Source organism: Hippoglossus stenolepis, chromosome 11, assembly GCF_022539355.2.
Source record: "Hippoglossus stenolepis isolate QCI-W04-F060 chromosome 11, HSTE1.2, whole genome shotgun sequence".
Classification (NCBI taxonomy): Eukaryota; Metazoa; Chordata; class Actinopteri; order Pleuronectiformes; family Pleuronectidae; genus Hippoglossus; species Hippoglossus stenolepis.
In genome coordinates, this window is record NC_061493.1 from 22258560 (window position 1) to 22276308 (window position 17749).

Consider the following 17749-nt stretch of genomic DNA (forward strand, 5'->3'; position numbering starts at 1 on the left):
ATGATGAATATTTACCGAGCTGATGTTCATGGATCTCTGTGTGTTTCTGTGTGAGATATAATTACACTGTGCCGACCACAGAGCTTCTCACTGAACAAACATTCAACTCTCTCTCCTCAGTGGGATGAAAATTCAACAAACAAGTGAAATATCTGCAGAAAGAGTAAAGAGCGTTGTAATAACTCGTGTTTTATGTCCATGGGAGAACGTGGAGGAGAAGCCGATTAAAACCAGCTCCATTACTGTTAATTATTGCAGCATGTGTAATGTATGAAGCTTTTATTGCAGTCGATCATCCGTAAACCATTAAAGTGTGTTAACACGTGAAGGTTTCCTCTGATCCGCCAGTATCCAGCCGGTAGGAACCAGTCCAAACACCGTTCATCTCCACAACTCCACATGATCACAGCTTCCATTCATCCATCCAGTGCAGAATTACACTGTTCATTCATCCAACTGGACATTATTACACTGTTCAGTCATTTAATCTGGTGCCGTTACAGCTCAGAGACCTGATTCCACCTGGGGAACATTAAACCTTCTTCTCAGGGACGAGGCTCCGCTCTGACTCTGGTGTTTTCATTATCTTACAAACCGGTTTCTGTCATTACAGGTGCAGCAGGAAACATTTAGTTTAAGTCTGTATATAAAGTGGACAAAGTGACAGCTCTCCAAAAGTGAAGCCAGAACATCTCAATCACCCCCTGCTGGCCGGCTGCTGCATAGGTCATAAACCTGCCTTCCTCTATCTCAATAGATCGGATCATCAATAACATTACTTACCATGTTATTTTATGCTATAAAAGCAGTTGCTGAAAATGTCCATGTTGTCTCTTCCATCATGTACGAGATGAGGGGGTTGGAGACAGTTTTGGAGCTCTTTTGGTCTCATGAAGCTGTGAGAACCTGACTTAAAAAACTCTGAAACTTTGGTCCTGCAGAGTTCTGATGATTCGGAGATAAGAGACTTTCGTCTGGCAGCATCACTGATCTCCTGTCCGAGTGTTTTTTTAACAATTCAACAGTTTTTCACTGAGGGTGAAAGAGACGGAGAATAATCCGTCTCCTGCTGCGTCTGAGACCCTCAGTGTGGTTTTCACTGTTGATCTCTGAACAGCTCCACCCTGCAGAAGAGGTTGGAGGCTTCCATCCGTTTGCTTTTATGACTCACGATTGTCTCGCGTACTAAGAGCGGAGACGTTTCCGTATCAACCCACTTGTTTTCACTAATGTGACTTACAAAATGCACCCCCGGTTTACTGAAGCTAAAAGAATAGGATGCTCCTTCCGGATAACTCCTGAGTCTCCTCCTGCTGTTCTGCTGCTGTGACCCTCCAGGTGCTGCAGCGCTCAGAATTAGTTTTGTGGCACTTCTGCACTTCTGTGGCACTTAAATTAGTTTCTTTCACTCTGAATGGGTGTTCCTGTGAGGATACTAAAGTGTGTGTGCGTCAGTGTGTGTGCGTCAGTGTGTGTGTGTGTGCGTGCATGCGTGTGTGTTCGTTCTCAGATGTGGGAATGAAATCTCTGCAAGCCCAGTTTCTTATTTGGCTGCAGAAGAGTTTACCCCTGCAGAGAAGCTCTGGAGGCTTATTTAACGATAAACTCCTGAAAACATCGCAGCTAAATTGTGTGATTGTGATTTGACTTAAAGATAAAAACAATGGAAATGTCATAAGGGATTCTGGAGAGTTGTGATTGTCATTTGTTGTACTTTATTTTTGACATTTCACTCACAAAACAATTGATTTAACTGTGAATCGATTCTGTAACCAAGTTTGATTTTCTTTCTGCTTTCTTATTGGTTAACAGACGTGTGTGACAGCGCGCTGGTGTCCAATCTGCCGCCGTCCTCCTTCAGGAGCTCCTCCCAGCTGTCCAGCAGCCACGCACCCGGCTTCGCCAAACTCAACAGGAGAGAAGGTGAGGAGGAGGTTTGACTCAGAGAGACGTGATGATGATGATGACGTGTTTGTGTGAAAGAGACAGCAGAGAGGAAGCAGAGCCAGATCGCTCCTCTGCCAGTGGAGAGAACACAAAACACAACAAACAGGAAAACACAACAAACAGGAAAACACAACAAACAGGAAAGTTTTTCACTGACAGGTAACTCGCTGGTGACTAGATTAGACGGAGACAAAATAATTTCCCCGAGACGAGACAGCCCTTATTCTCTTTGGCTGCTATTTGTATTGAGAGTTTATGCCAGAAGGATAAATGTGAATTTGTTTCCTGGTCCAGCATGAGAGCTCAGCAGGGAGTCCTGTGCTGGATGCTGATGAGAGGCTCTGACTAAATGAAGAGCATGTTTTGTTGTGGAGCTTCCTGCAGGGAACGGGCTCCGCTGCTTCATCCTGACATCTAAACTCAGAATCAGCTGGGAGGCTGAGACGGGAGTGATTTCCACCACCTGGGAAACTAAAGCAGAGCGGAGCCGGCAGAACGCTGCAGTTTAAAGCTCCAGTCTTTTTAGCTGCCAGTCGTCTCTCCCCTTGTTTGCAGATCTGACAGATGTCTTCACTGAGGCCTGAAACAGCATGAATGATACTTTTGAAGATGCAGATTTACTGATTTAGGATCATCTTTAGGTGTAGTAGAATTATTCCATTTACTTCCAACATGACCAAGATGACACTCTGTCAGTACTGAGAAGTGAGGGGGTCAGAGGTCAGTCGTAATGTGAGAGTCATGACTGCGGTTCTGTAGAAAGAGGAAATGGACTTTTGACCCATTTAATACAGTTACTGATGAGTTGCACTTTGCTGTCTCCAGAGGAGCTGAGGTTAAAGGATTAATATAATACAGAGGATTCATTTATTAGAAAAGTATTTCAATGTGATAGACAATGGTCAATAACTACATTTTTATTTGATTCATCAGCACAAGAAGTGGCTTAACATTCACCGCACATCTGCAATATTCATATATTCTCCTAATCTCGTGGTCTGCAGATTAAGAGAAGGTGTGTGTGTCACATTTCCTCCTCGGCAGCGTTGGCGGTGCAGGATCCCAGCGAGCGATCGCAGCTGCTTGCCGAGAAAATCGATGAATAAATGAACGTCTCCCGCTCATTTCCATGTCTCGCTGCTGCTGCTCGTATCACTCTGCCTCCTCTGGTTCTCTGAGGATCAACTTTGCTCTCAATTCATTTACCCACCGAGTGAACAAAGCTGATCAGAGTCTGGGAATACCACCTACACAGCGTCTTTACAAGGGGTTTAATAAGACGGGCTCGTAGCTGGGATCTCCTGTGACTCTACACATGTTCAGACCGGGTGGTTATTGAAATGTAAAGAATCATCCAGGTGCTGTGAACGTTAACATGTTATTCACTTCAGATTCTATAAAACATAGTGATGTGCTTCCGGAGCTGGATAATGGAGGAGACTGTTGTGGACATTAATCATCTCAACAAGGTAATAACGTTCTGGATGATGGTGTAGATGAAACCTTCACGGTGTTTACAGCTCATCCTTAGAGGGGCATGAATTCAAGAAAATCAGTTTATAATGAAAACCCAACGAACAATTGTTGGCTCATTTCAATCAAATTTACAAATATCCACACCAGAGGAGAAGCCAGGGGATCAGTAACGTGATTTAGATTTATCCTCTGGAAACCATGCATATCTCCACTTCATCTGGATGAGAATTTAATTTAATAAGTACATTTTGAGATAAAAACTTTGTCCGTGTTCACTTGGCATGTGTGTGCTGGTGTAAATAGGAAGCAGGTTGTTTACTCTGCAGTCGGTTGCTTAGTTGCAGAAAAATCATACGGACAGGAAACAGCAGGGGAGAAAAGTACGTGCGCTGATTTCTTTCGTTGGACTGACGAGGAAATGGACCTATTACTGGCGATCAGTGTCGAGTAGTTTTGACTGCAGGGATTCTTTTAAAACTGAAATGGAGCGTGTGTCCATGGAGCCATTAATGTCAATATCTCATAGAAAACAAACAAATAGCTGATGAGAACTTTCAATCTGGATTAAAGTGGTGGACAGACATCCTGACTTCACCCTCCAGAAAGCCGGCAGCGTAAAGGTCCAGGGACGAAACGGCAACCGAGGATATTTTGCCCTGTCTGAATACTCTTGCTAAATTTAAGGCATTTTGAGGGAAACCACGACCTCTTTTATTCTCTCAATAGCCTGTAGACATTTGACAAAACCCAGCAGGAGTTTGTAACGTGCGTAACTCTGTTCTTCAGCCTTCAGCCTGACGAAGCTGATCCCCGTGCAGGTCTGACTGCTCCAGTCTGACAATAGAAGCCAATAAAAAGCCGTGATAGTCTGGTGGTTGGAGATGAATGGCCTTTTATCAGGACGCTGGAGGATGAATGACTCGACTCGTTCAGGCTCCTCAATGGCCCCTTCTTTTCTTCTGCTCATATTAACCCTCTCACTTTTTTATCTTGCTCTATGGAATTCCACCTCTCGCTCTCTCTCTCAACTTCGTTGCTCCACTTCCTCTCCTCCTGTATCTGCCTCCGTCCGTCTACCTGTCCTCTGCACAATCTGACTTTGGTTATAATCATTAGTTTCACTCTGCCGTGCAATTTCCCTTTTCGCTGGTGAGGACTAATCCAGTGAGCTGGGTCCTCTCACAAAACGTTAATAGCAGCCTCCATGTTTAAACCTTTTCTTTGTTCGCTGACCGTTATCAGTGACGCCGCTGCAATTACATTGAAATGAACATAAAAGGAATTATTGTGCCACATTAGGCTTTTTTACAAAGGACGGAGATTTGAAGGTGGAATTAAAGTTTAGCTGGAGCCTGTAATTTGAACAGAGTGTAGGAACGGCTTGTTAATCAAGAATCTTCCAAGATGTTCTACTATTTCAACAGTTCAGTTTCAGATAGCATCAGTTTCACTTCCAAAAGTTTTCTTTCAGGCAGTTTCACTATATTGTCCTGGACACATGATTCAATGCAATAAATAAACCCAAATGTAATGTTCTGAACCCTTAACTGTTTCTTAAAAAGTGCCAAAAGTTCCAAATAACATTGAGATTATGTTTTCACCCCAGTTCGTTGGTCGGTCGGCGCATTTCCCAGAGTTGTAGAATCTATAATCTATAAGTTGATCTTGACAGGATGATTTATCTTGGATGTGATGAAATGAGATGTACTCAACCTTACATAAGATATATTTCTCTGTGTTGTTGTGACGTTTAGCGGAATGGAAACTGGCCCTGCTCCACGAGCAGAGAACCTGCAGTGCTCTCCAGCCTGCTGCTGCTGTCAGAGCTGCTCCGAGCCCATTAGCCTCCTGTTGGCTGCTCTGTCCGACTGACATGTTATCAGCCTCCTGAAATTACCCTCCACACTTTGTATTCTCATGCAAATCGCCAGCGCTCATTCGGGGCCCGGCGCTTATAGCGGTTCTGCCTCTTACACGTCTTTACGGCTGCGTAAGCTGCCTGACTCTTCCTGTCGGCTTTTCAATTTCTTTTGACCTCCTCGGCCTTTTCTTTCCACCTGTCGAACTCCCTGTCTCTCAGTCAACCTGTCTGTCTCTCTCTAGCTGTCTGCTGGAATATCAGTGCATAATTGATGAAGAAATAGTCATTTGTTTGGTTATCCATCCATCCCCTGTTCATAGTGAAGTGTCCAGAAGCAGCTCGGCCCGGCTGTCGGGGGTTTACTTCACCTCGTGTTATTTCACAGTTAACGACATAAACACTCAGCCAGCTTTTTAAAAAACACATTTATCTCTTTAGTTTGTCCCTCTGTCTTCACCATGAACTGTATATAAAGATGGAGGACGCGTCTTCTCTTATTCATAAATATCCCAGATGCCACGATCATGGGCTGTTGACGTCTGTTCAGTAGAGATTGTGGTGTTAAGCAGAAATGTCATCAGAGACTTTAACAAACATCTGTGTGATAAGAACTACCTTAAATGACCGAAACCTAGCAAACCAATGACCTGAAGTTTAGAGAAATGGACTTGGGATTGGAAGGTTGCTGGTTCAATCCCCAGACCTGCGAGACACCCTGCATCCAATCATAGTGAAACAATTTTATTACTTCTCTAAACAAACTAAACAAAGCAGAACCATTTCTGCATCAGCACTGTTTCTGAGGTGGTGCCTGGTGAGTTGGTTTTACATTCCCACTGGGACGGTCTCATTGTTCCATGATTAATTTGGCTACAACGACCATTTCATCCTCCTCTCGGCCCTGGAAGCAGTGATGTCACACTCGTGACCTCCATTAACCTGCGCTCTCCCCAGTGGGTGGTTCGGTCCGGTCGCGCCACAGACACTCAGGAGACAAATGGGCCGATCTCTGTGATTCAAAGTGACAGCCGTGACAAAAGGTATTGTGACCGTCAGCCATCAGTTCACCTCAGTTATATGAGCTTCAGCTACACTGACAGGGTGGACACAGTAAATCTCTGTAACGCCTCCCAATCTCTGAGTCGCTTCCCTCTGATCGCTCCCTCTTTTCCTCCACAGCTCCTCGGGTAAATGTCAGAGTGTCGGCGCTCCTCTGTTCGCCTGTCACTGGACACGTCTGTTAGTCAAGTGCTTATTAGCTTTGGCCTTTAGCTCTTTTAAGATCATGTTCCAGCCGTCACCAGACCGACACTGATTCATTTTCACTGCGGAGCTTTTCTCCTCGACCCTGTCAACACAACACTGAGGGTTTGGAGAGACGTCATCAACCAGGGCGTCGATGTGAGAAGACAAGGAAAGGATCAAAATGTTTCTGGTCACAACATCATAAAAACGTTTTTTGAGTGAAACACCACAGTCTCTATCGTAACGTGTCTGAATATTTTGGTTTTAGTGTGAGACCAGGTTAAAGGAGTTCATCATCTGGGGAGCAGGAAAAAAGGCCTCAGTCAAATTTCTGATAACTACCCTCACCAAGGACGCTATGTTTTCATCTGCGTTTGTTGTGGGTTTATATGCAGTCAGGTGGTTTTAGAGCTCCGTTCAATGTGTGTGTGTGTGTGTGTGTGTGTGTGTGTGTGTGTGTGTGTGTGTGTGTGTGTGTGTGTGTGTGTGTGTGTGTGTGTGTGTGTGTGTGTGTGCTCAGTGGGACTCTGGTCAGCAGCAGCCTCCTCCCTCTGAATCCGTCCATCTGGTGTTTTAGCTTTGCGTCTTCTTTTTGGCCTGACAAAGCATTTTCCTACATGGACCTGCTCACACACACAAACAGACACACACACACACACTAGACACATGCTCAAACACAAACACACACACACTTTTCAGTGCTTAAAGTGTCTTTATTGTGCAGCAGCCCATTCAGTCGACCGCAATTTATTTGTCCAGGCAAATTTCTCGCAACCACAAACACACACACACACACACACACACACACACACACACACACACACACACACACACACACACACACACACACACACACACGCACGCACGCACGCACGCACAGTAATAAAAAACAAACTGAAGAGTTTGCATTTTCTTCTTCCTGTAGTTTGAGAGATAACGAGGTGTTTTGAGGTTTATTCTCTTCACGGCTACTTCACTCATCTTCAATTAAGTCATTCTTTGACTCCTATATTCCTAAATATCTGTCATACTTATTTCTAAACATTGCATTTCACAGATACAATGACACAACGTATGTTTTTTAAATGGGTATGAAAAGACAAACATTCCTCCATGATTCAGATTTAGGAAAGTTCCTGATTTCAAAATGGATTTAAAGATGTTTCCCTCGTTCAATCATTTTCCAAACTGAACCTTTCTAGTTGAGAGTGAAAGGTCAAGCAATGCAATTCATATTCAGCATCTCTCAGAGCTCATTTCATTTCTCTCCTCTCTCTGTGTGTAGGAGCCGGAGGTTGGTCCCCTCTCACCTCAGACAGGTACCAGTGGCTGGAGGTCGACCTCGGGGAGCGGACCAGGATCACCGCCGTCGCCACCCAGGGCCGATACGGCAGCTCCGATTGGCTGACGTCGTACCTGCTGATGTTCAGCGACACGGGACACAACTGGAAGCAGTACCGACAGGAGGACAGCATCGGGGTGAGCATCGACTCACACCAGCCACATCTTTTATTCTTAGTGTTCACTTCCCCTCAGGGATCAATGAGCAGCGTCACACCTTGTTCTGTTTAACTCGTATAAGGTGATGTAGCGTCGAGCAGCAGCGGCGAACGTGGCTCCGTGCACATTGTTCAGATAAACTCATCATGAGTTTACAGCTTCATTTATAAACGATGAAGCAGCAGCTCTGCTGAATGTGCAGACTTGTTGCCAGACACTAAAGCTGCTGACAGAGAGGCGGAGGAGATTCTGCTCCATGGTGGCTTTTCTTTTCCTGTGACTCTGTCTTATTGTTCTGTTCCACCGTCTTTTTACGGTTTGATTTTTAACAGAAGGTAAACTCAGTTGTTATCGTCGCTGTCGTGTAGCTACAGCTGGAAGGTGCTGAGGAGCAGGAAGGAATACAAAACAGACACGACTGCATGGATGGTAAAAACTTTATAACCATGGCCACTAATAATACAGTCATTAAAGTGCTATGATATGGGATGATTGTAATATGGCTTATTTGTTAAGTTTTATTAAGATCATAAGATAATAGGTTCGCCCACTGCGGGGGAATCAGCTGTGTTACAGCAGCAGGGTGATGAAAGTAAAAATAAGAACATCAGTAATAGAATAATAGCTAAACCTACAAATAACATAAGGAAATATAATAAAAAAGAATGTGCTAACAGGATGTGAGATATCTGCACATAGAAGATATTGCACAGATGGAAAAAGTCTCAGCTTTGGAAAGGTCCAAATTTTAGTTTACATTAAAATGTCAGAGATGTAAAACAATTTATCGTTCGGCCGATAAAAATTGTTTGGCGATATGAGCTTTTCACAGACAAAATGAAAAAAGCAGAAAAGTTGTGCATTTAAATTGACATATTACGTAAAATATATATGTTCATTTTCTTAATGTTCAAGCTCTATATATTTTTTGATATTGGTATAAGTCCATATCTGTCCGGCTCTATTTATTTCCCAGTAAAAACCTGTCATTCTCTATTTAATCCTCCCGGTAGAGTAAACTATTGATTCCTGCCACAGCCTCGTTTGACCTCTTGTCGGTTTCAGCTGCACTGGGATCAGATCAAACACGGTAATAGTGCGTCTAGTTTATTGGGCGTTTAAGTTCTCTCTCCAACTCTGATCATGAGGACAAACATGGCCTCTGAAAAACTGCATGATGAAGAAACTAGCAGACAGCGGGAGGCAGGGAGGCAGCACCCCCCCCACCACCACCTCCTGCTGGACGCTGCACTTCCCTAAGTCATGGGACGCGGTGCTGGACTTGTTTCTGAGCCATTGTGGTGATGACACATAGTTCAGTGTTCACACGCTGGAATACAGAGCAGCTTGGATCTTGTTTGAAAGCAAACATAGAGTTTCTTACCTGGGGGGGGACCAGGTGTCCAGCTTTATGCTTTTACATCCCCCACGTCTCACAAACTGAGATGATGTGCAGCATCTTAATGAGGCAGATATCAGGGCCTGAGCTTTAAACTGAAATAGTTGCCCTGCTTACAATCAACATAAACATCCCTGAACACTCAACTCCGGTCGACACGACAACAAAACGCCTGAAGCCGAACAGTCGAAAGTGTGTCTCTATTTCACGTGAAAGAATTCCGACATCGGGATGTGCAGCAAATATTCGAAAAGACAATTCAGTGTAAAGGGAGGAACACAACAAACGTACTGAAGCACCTGGCGACACACAGATACATGTGAAAGCAGAGGGAAGCTCCCCATGACAAGTCAGTGAGGGCGTCTCTGACCCCATGAGGAGACAGTTGATTGAGCATTAAATCATTGTAGCTGGGTTAGTTTTTTTGTTGTGCACATTTGTGAAGAGTTGTGTGTGTTTTCAGTCTTTCCCAGGGAACAGTAACGCCGACAGTGTGGTCCAGTACAAGCTGCAGCAGCCGGCGATCGCCCGCTTCCTCCGCCTCATCCCTCTGAGCTGGAACCCCAACGGACGGATCGGGCTGCGGCTGGAGACCTACGGGTGTCCTTATAGTGAGTCTCCTCTTCCTCACTGGTTTGGATGCTCTGCATGGTTTTACTGGGGAAATATCTCAGGGCGCTGGTTTGACCAATTTCATCCAAACAACCGGCTGAACCTGTTCACCGGCCTCGAGGGAAATTTAGTTTGCGAGGAATATTTACAGGAACCATCAGACAGAACAAACAACAAAGAGGGAGGCAACGTTTAATATTCAACCATAGATTTAATTTGGGTCAAATGAAAGTGAAAGGCTGTTTACCACTTATATGTTGTGTGATTTCCCAGGGACACAGGAAACCACAGAGGCTTCCTGGCAGCCTTCTCTCGGAAATAATTCCATGTTTCACAATCAGTTCACACTCTCACCTCATTGTATTAACAAAAAAACAACAACACATATCCCAGTGTTTATCTTTCACACAAAACATATTGTGTCGCCTTTTGTTCCATTTTAATTTCTCTTCTCACTCAACGCGTTGGCAGGACGAGCCTGGACAAATCGTCCCTGGGAAACAAAACATCAGACGATTGGTTCACACTGTGCACAGCAGCTGTTCACATCAACACTGACTCCATCGCTGTGGAGGAAAAACACAAATACTACAGGTTTCTGAACAGCAGAGATCAAACCTGTCACTGCTCCTCGTGTTGTGGCTCCTTGTGGAGTTTGGAAAGTTTTATGAGAAAGAAGTTTATAGGATTCAAAACTCTGCTTGACTCCCAGTAGCAGGTGGAATCACCTGATTGGCATATTTTACTGAAAGAGAAGGTGTCTGTGGTGTTTCTTGCTGTGTTTGCTGCCTCGGGAAGGAGAACGATGGAGAAACATTTAAAAGATGGATTTTATTAAATAGCCTGTGTTGTTATTTAAGGACATAAACAGCACACACAGACACAGACACAGACACACACACACACACACACAGGGGTTAGTGCAGTGTTCAGTGATACAATGATCTTAAAATGCTTTGCTCAGATAGAATCAGGAGGCTTTTAAGTCATTTTGAGTTTGTCCCGTACAGAACAACACACCATTAAGACCATAACAGCACCAACACTGGAGTTAACAATCATTTCAAAGTTAAATGTTAAGTGTGAGGCAGTGGGTTCGATTCCGACCCGTCCCTTTGTTGCACGTCCTCCCCTTTCATATCAGTGAAGTCAAAACGCTCCAGAAAACAACAGAAACCGTGAGAGGTTAATAACGTCTGAGCTGCTGGACTGAAAACAAAGTGATGCGATGATATTTCTCTGACAGTGATACGACGGTACAGAGAATTTTATTGCGGCAGCGCAGACCCGTCTTGTTTCAGGATAATTATAATGAGATAAAACATAATATTCTAGAACGACACAGAGTTAGATTAGTGGAGCAGGGAGGTTTCTCAGCTCTACACGCACAGAGCATGACTCAGCGCTCCGGAGCTTCAGCCCCGATGCTCTGTAATCAGCAGGAAATGCGCCGTACAATCCAATAAGAGCATTAGTGCGAGCGAAGTGTTGGTGCTCCTGAGTGCGAGTCTTGACGAGAGCGAGTCAAAGACTTGCCAAGTTCATTAAAAAACATTCAGTCAGAAATTAGCTGTTCGGGCCGAAAAAGGGAAATTGACGCCAGAGCTCCTGCTGCTGCTGCTCTTTTTTAAACAGTTCTGTGTAAGCAGTCCATTCTTCACAGTCCACACACACACACAGTGTTTACCTCAGCTCACCTCAGCCCTGTATCCTCAGCCCAAATCCCCGGCAAGCAGCCGACACTAAAAGTGACATTTATTGTTGAAAGGTGATAAACAGAATAAGAGTCAGGCCTCCACACCTTCTGCTGCAACCACAACTCCACACTGAGCAAAACCATCTCTGTCCGGATGCAGGGGAGCAGGTTTTATGCTGGAGGTGTAATTTTCATACGTTACCTGTGCATCCGTCCCTTTTTTGGGGAATGTTTTATCCCAGGAACGCTGTGAAGGTCTTTAATTTGGCTGAAGGTCACTGTGATCTGGTCTGTTTCCTTCAGCCTCTGATGTGGTGGCTCTCGACGGCGGCAGCGGCCTCGTGTACAGGTGGAGTCCCGGAGCGAGGCGCACATCCAAAGAGGTCGTCTCTCTGAAGTTTAAGACCCTGAGGAATTCTGGGACATTGCTGCAGGCGTCGGGAGAAGGAGGACTTGGACTCAGTCTGGAGTTAGAGAGAGGAAAACTGCAGCTGCTGCTCAGACAAGGTACAACACACCAGATACACACTGTACTTATATACTCTGACAAAAGCCGATACTGAAAATACTGACATATATATAAAGTGAGCAGCTTGAAGAAAACTCTCATTACCAACTTTTCAAGGAGACACAGAAACAGACTCCCTAAATATATTGTACCAAGATTATATGCAAACTAATGAGAAGAGGAAAAACATGTTTTCTTAAGAAAAGACTTCAAATATGATCCTCAACATGTTGTTTCACACAAATCTGAGTTATCTGAAGACTGTTAGATATAATAGACAGTTTGTTATCAACTCTTCATTAAAATGTTTAAAACTGACTGGACCTACATTAGTTTTGAACACCCAGCTGCTTTGCTGTAGAAATATCCGTCTTCTCGTGATGGGATCACTTAGGATGTTAAAACCAGGACTGAAAAATATTCTCTTCACCTCAGCATCCTTCATCTTCCATCATCTATTCGTCTATCTTACTTTCTACCCATCATCCTCTATCCCTTCTCTTTCTCCTCCATCTCTTCTCACGCAAAATTGCTTCACCTCACCAATAAATGACAGCATTCCTTAAAGAAATAAATAGTTTAAAGAGATGTTTTGACGTTTCAAGTCAGCTATTCCCTTGAACACAGTCTTTAAAAAATGGGCCTCACCTTTAAAAAGAACTGCGACACCTCTGGAATGTCTGTATCACTGTAATTGTGTGGATCACCTTCACGAAACCGTCTCCTTAAGTCGACAAACTGTCTTAATACAACACATTCAGCCCCCTGTGCTTCGAGTGAGAACTGATGTGGAGACATTTCCACCTTAAAGGCTGTATCAACTTGTAAAAGAGCACAGCGTCAGTCATCAGAGAGCGAGGCTGCCGCTCGGAGGGAGGAAATTAAAACCATCCATTGAAGTGAAGTGAGGAGAGAGGAGCTGCGCCGCTGCAGCTCCCACAGATCGACACTGGAAACAACAAGCATGTCCTCCTCTTCTCTTTCATCTTCAGCTGCTCCTCTTCCTCTCGCCCCCTCTTTGTTCCCCCACGACTGGTTGCTCTTCTCTTCTTCACCCGTTCTGTTCTAATTAGTGTTGTTTGTCTTGGTTTGTCTCCTCAGATCTTTCATTCCTTTGTTTTTTACATATCAGAAGAGGAGATTTCTTCATATTCCTGTCTCCTCTCTTAACAATCTCTCCGTCCCTGACACACAGACCCTTTTAAGAGACATATAACTTCATATATCTCTTGGCCATGATCCTCTGTTTTTACTCCAGTGTCCTTCATCCCCTTTCTCCTATTTTGGACTTCATTTGCTTGGTCTCTTCCTGTGTGTAGTTTTGTAGGTTACAGATTGTGTAATCGAGGTCGTCTGCTGTGTGGGTCGACCCTGAGCTCGTACATGGTCGACTCTGCTCTGCTAACACCATCAGATCCAGGTCTAACCCCCCCGCTCCTTCCCAGGGCAGAGCCAGTTCTCTATATGAGGCAACTCTGAGTAACGGAGCTGCAACACTGACCTGGAAAGTAAACACTGAATCACTAGAAATTAAACGTTACATTCACTAGTATCTAAATGAGGCTAAACTCTCGTTTTTTCAATGTAAAGTTGAATTTGGTCAAACTTCTCACACGTTATCATGTGATTTGAGAATAATGATTGGACAGAGACAGAGGAAGGAGGAGATTTAAAAGGATTTAATACGAAACTAGGGCACTGAGAGTGAATACCCCCCCCATCCCCCTGTTTATATGGATCCCCTCTGTAATTGAAGGGGTTCTTCCTTGGGTCAGGCCCCATCCTTCCACAACATGTCATGGAAGTCGTCTGAGTAGTTCTGCTGCAGACAGACGGATCACTTTTAGGTTAATTACATCCTCGGTGACTTCAAACTGCGGCTCAATGCGACGGAAGTCGTGACTCTGGTGAATAGATTTGATGAAGAGGCCATGTTTGAAGAGAGGTTTATTCTTTTATGTGTCTCCTTTAATACTAGTTAACATAATTCCATTCAGTGTGTCACTGTAGGGAGAAGCCTATATTACTTTATGATTCTACTTTGTCTTTGTTATGGTTTGAATATTTCTTGGACTGTGTGTTTGACACGAGTCTGCAAAGAGAACTCTGGTCTTTATTTCATCTTGTTCCTTCAGTTTGATGCATCAGTATAAAATAGACATGGACACGTTGCTGTCTGCTAATTAACTTGTTACCAAGTAAACCAGAAGTTTAACAAGAAGGTGATGTGTCAGTTGAGCACTTACTTTGATCATTGATGTTAGATTTCAGCCTCATCCTTGAAGGTGTGTGTGTGTGGATGAGTAACACTGCCTCCCGATCCTGCTCCCTTCATCTGACAGTGTGTTTGCAGATCTCCTTTGAGTATTTTTAGCTTTCTCTTTCCCCTTTGACTGAATCCTCCACCGGTGTTTGGTCAGCCACTCGTCCTCTCTGCATGGAGCAGACACTTTAATCATAGCCACTGTAGATAATTACTATTTTTCAAATTACAAATGAGCGTTTTTTTAATTTGCAGAATATGTTCCCCGCCGCCGATAAACAAAAATGGGTTTAAGTCTATTAAGAGTTCGAAATAGACAGTGAGGCTGGTAATGTAATCAGTTTGTGCCTGAACTCAGGGTAACACCAACTAGGGTGGTAGAAAGCGAGTGATGTGAAAACACAAAAGGAAACTTGTGAGGCAAGCAGAACTTCCAACGAGCTCTTCACTCTGTGACCGAGGTTTGGAATCATTCCAGAGCTCCTGCTTGGTGCGGAGGACGTGACGGACACCGAGCTTCAGGAGAGCGACTCGCTCAGACTGTTACACCGGCCGGGTTTCTGATTAGACCTGTGAGCGACTCTCTCCATCATCCGATTCAGAGCAGGCATAATAGAGCGGCAGACGGGATGTGATGAGGTGATGCTGCGTCGAGGACATGAGGAGAATGTAACACGCTCATGGAAACATTATAAATTCACGTGTGAAATAATAACAGAGGCATAGATGACAGATGCTTAGAGTGGAAATTTAACAGAAAAGTCTAAAGAGGTGATTTTATTTGATTAAATTAAAAATTGTAATCATAACAATCCTGTTTTTTTATGTGTTTGTCAGAATAACGAAATAACAAGAGACGTCTCAACAAAGTCTGAGCTGTGCTGAGACAATTAAACACAAACAAAGTTATGAAGCTCAGAAATGTGTCAGAAATTAGGAAGAAATATATTCATGAATAAACGTCAGTGAAGAAAATTTAAAACTGCGACAAATCACTCTCAAGACCTTTTGTTAAATCCCTTCACAGTGTGTTTATTAACTGACTCTGGACACGTGTAGTGGAGGTAGATCTGAAAAACGACTTCACTGCCAAGAAGAGAGGAAACCGTCAGAGACAGAAAAACAGTGATGGTTCTATATATTAATATCAATAATCAGATTTTCTATTTGTTTACCCTCGGACCGCCCGTATCGATTCCTACTTTCTCTTTCCAGTCAAGCAGTAATGAAATCCTCCATCCAACGTGACGCTCACTCATAGAGTCCTCTCCGCCTCTTCCTCCTCCATCAACACAAAAATCACTTCCATTAATCAATGTCAGCAAAGTGATGTTTTGTGTTTTCACGTCTTGCCGTCGCTCCTCTCGTATCGATTCCACCGTCTCTTTCCATTCGTCCGGGCTGTGATCAAATCCCTCTTCATAATCAACGTGTTTCCTGAGGTCCACTTCTGAACTCTCTCTCTCTCTGTGTGTGTGTGTGTGAGGAGGAAATTATCTTTTGAACACACTGAACATCCTCTCACAAACTTGGCTGACATATCAAAGATGCATTTGTCCATCATCTTCCTGGCTGTCTCCGTCTGTCTCTCTGGAGCTCACATTGTTTCTCCCTGAAGAATATCTGATACATTTTTAATGACTGACTGTATTCAGCTCGTTCTCCTCTTCCCTCTCTCTCAGCACAAACACAAAGTTTCTCTCCCGAGTACTTTGGGGGAATAGATCCACATATTTGGACCGACCGGCGCTCATCTATCATTCATAATGTCTCGCTGTGTTTCTTCTGCACTTTTTCAGTTTAGGCTTCATCACATATTTGTCTTCAGCTCTCGGTGCAAGTGTATGCAGATACGCGGGAGTTCCTAATGAGACGAGCGAGTGTGACCTAGCCGTGCTCCTCTCTGTGGGAGCCTGAGAAAAAGTGAGATATTTAGACACAGCATGGAGGCTGGTGCGCGTCGCCGCTGTTACTCTGCTGTCGCTCCCTCGACACCGGGTCGCTCTGTGAGGAGGAAGCAGAGGCGCGGGTCAGACAATGAGGAGACAACAAACAACAAACTGTCTGCTCCCATAACAGCAGATAGAAAAGTGGAAAACAACCAAACAAAGTATATAACCAACTAAAATCACCGTGTACGCCTCAAGTTACTGTTACTATTATATAAATCCCATGGAGAAGGTAGGTTTTATGACCTGCTGTGCAGTCAGCCACCAGGAGGCTTCTCGTCATGTCGTCCATCTGTGTTTACAATTCTGACCTGTTGTGTTCACGAGGCAAAATGTAATCATTTAGATTCACTTTTAGCTTTAAACACCAGATTCTAATCATTTTATTCTCAAATCCAAGTGAACATATGAACCACATTTAAAGAAATGATCTCAACGCATTACTGAGGAATCATCTTCACAAGGTTTACCTGCTGTTATACATAATGATGAGAGACCTGCATTTCAAATAACCAGAATAACAGACTGAAAAATAATAAATAAAAAGTGAAATAGGTTTGTTCCGTCCAGTTTCCCAATGAGCTTCGGTCTCATTTCATTCACGTCGAGTTCAGACTTTGCAAATTAAACGCTGCTGATGTGTTGATTAAAACCGTCTGAGTCTGTCTCTGTAATTTCCATTTCTCACTGTGTGATTAGTTTTCAATAAACTGCTTCATTCTCTCCTGCCTCCTCTTCTTCTTCTGCCATCCATCCATCCTCTTTGATTGTCAGTCACTGACATCTGTTCTTTCTCTTTATTCATCCCCCTTTACCCCCCCCCCCCTCCAGGTGGGACTTCCTCTCCCGAGCCCCGGCGTCTTGCCTCCCTCGGCAGCCTGTTAGACGACCAGCACTGGCATCATGTGGCAGTGGAAAGGCAAAGTGCTCACCTCAACCTCACTGTGGACAAACACAGCGAGAGGGTTCAGATCCCTGCAGAGTTCAGCCACTGGAACATGGAACAGGTGGGATGAAACACACCTATGGAAACAGATTGTAGATATTTACACTGCAGATATATTTAATTCTTATCTTTTTGTCTCCGTGCAGCTGAGCGTCGGAGCGGCGCTGAGCCTCGACTCTCAGAAACCACTTGTCCCCAAGAGGAACTTCCAGGGCTGCCTGGAGAACCTGATCTACAACAGCCTGAACCTGATAGAACGAGCGAAACACAACGACCAGCAGGTGACTCTCATGGTGAGTTCATTCAGCCGTGAACACACAGCTACTGTTATGGACAAGAACAACTAC

At 44.1% G+C, this 17749-nt stretch overlaps 1 protein-coding gene across 1 annotated transcript in view; it reads left to right on the forward strand.

The window, feature by feature from the left end:
• Positions 1 to 17749, forward strand: part of LOC118118431 (contactin-associated protein-like 4) — a 72275-nt gene that overhangs the window by 18635 nt on the left and 35891 nt on the right. The window contains 6 exon segments of the mRNA XM_035171651.2: positions 1813 to 1923; positions 7815 to 8008; positions 9892 to 10039; positions 12040 to 12243; positions 17288 to 17463; positions 17549 to 17695. Coding sequence (XP_035027542.2) covers positions 1813 to 1923; positions 7815 to 8008; positions 9892 to 10039; positions 12040 to 12243; positions 17288 to 17463; positions 17549 to 17695 — 980 coding nt within the window.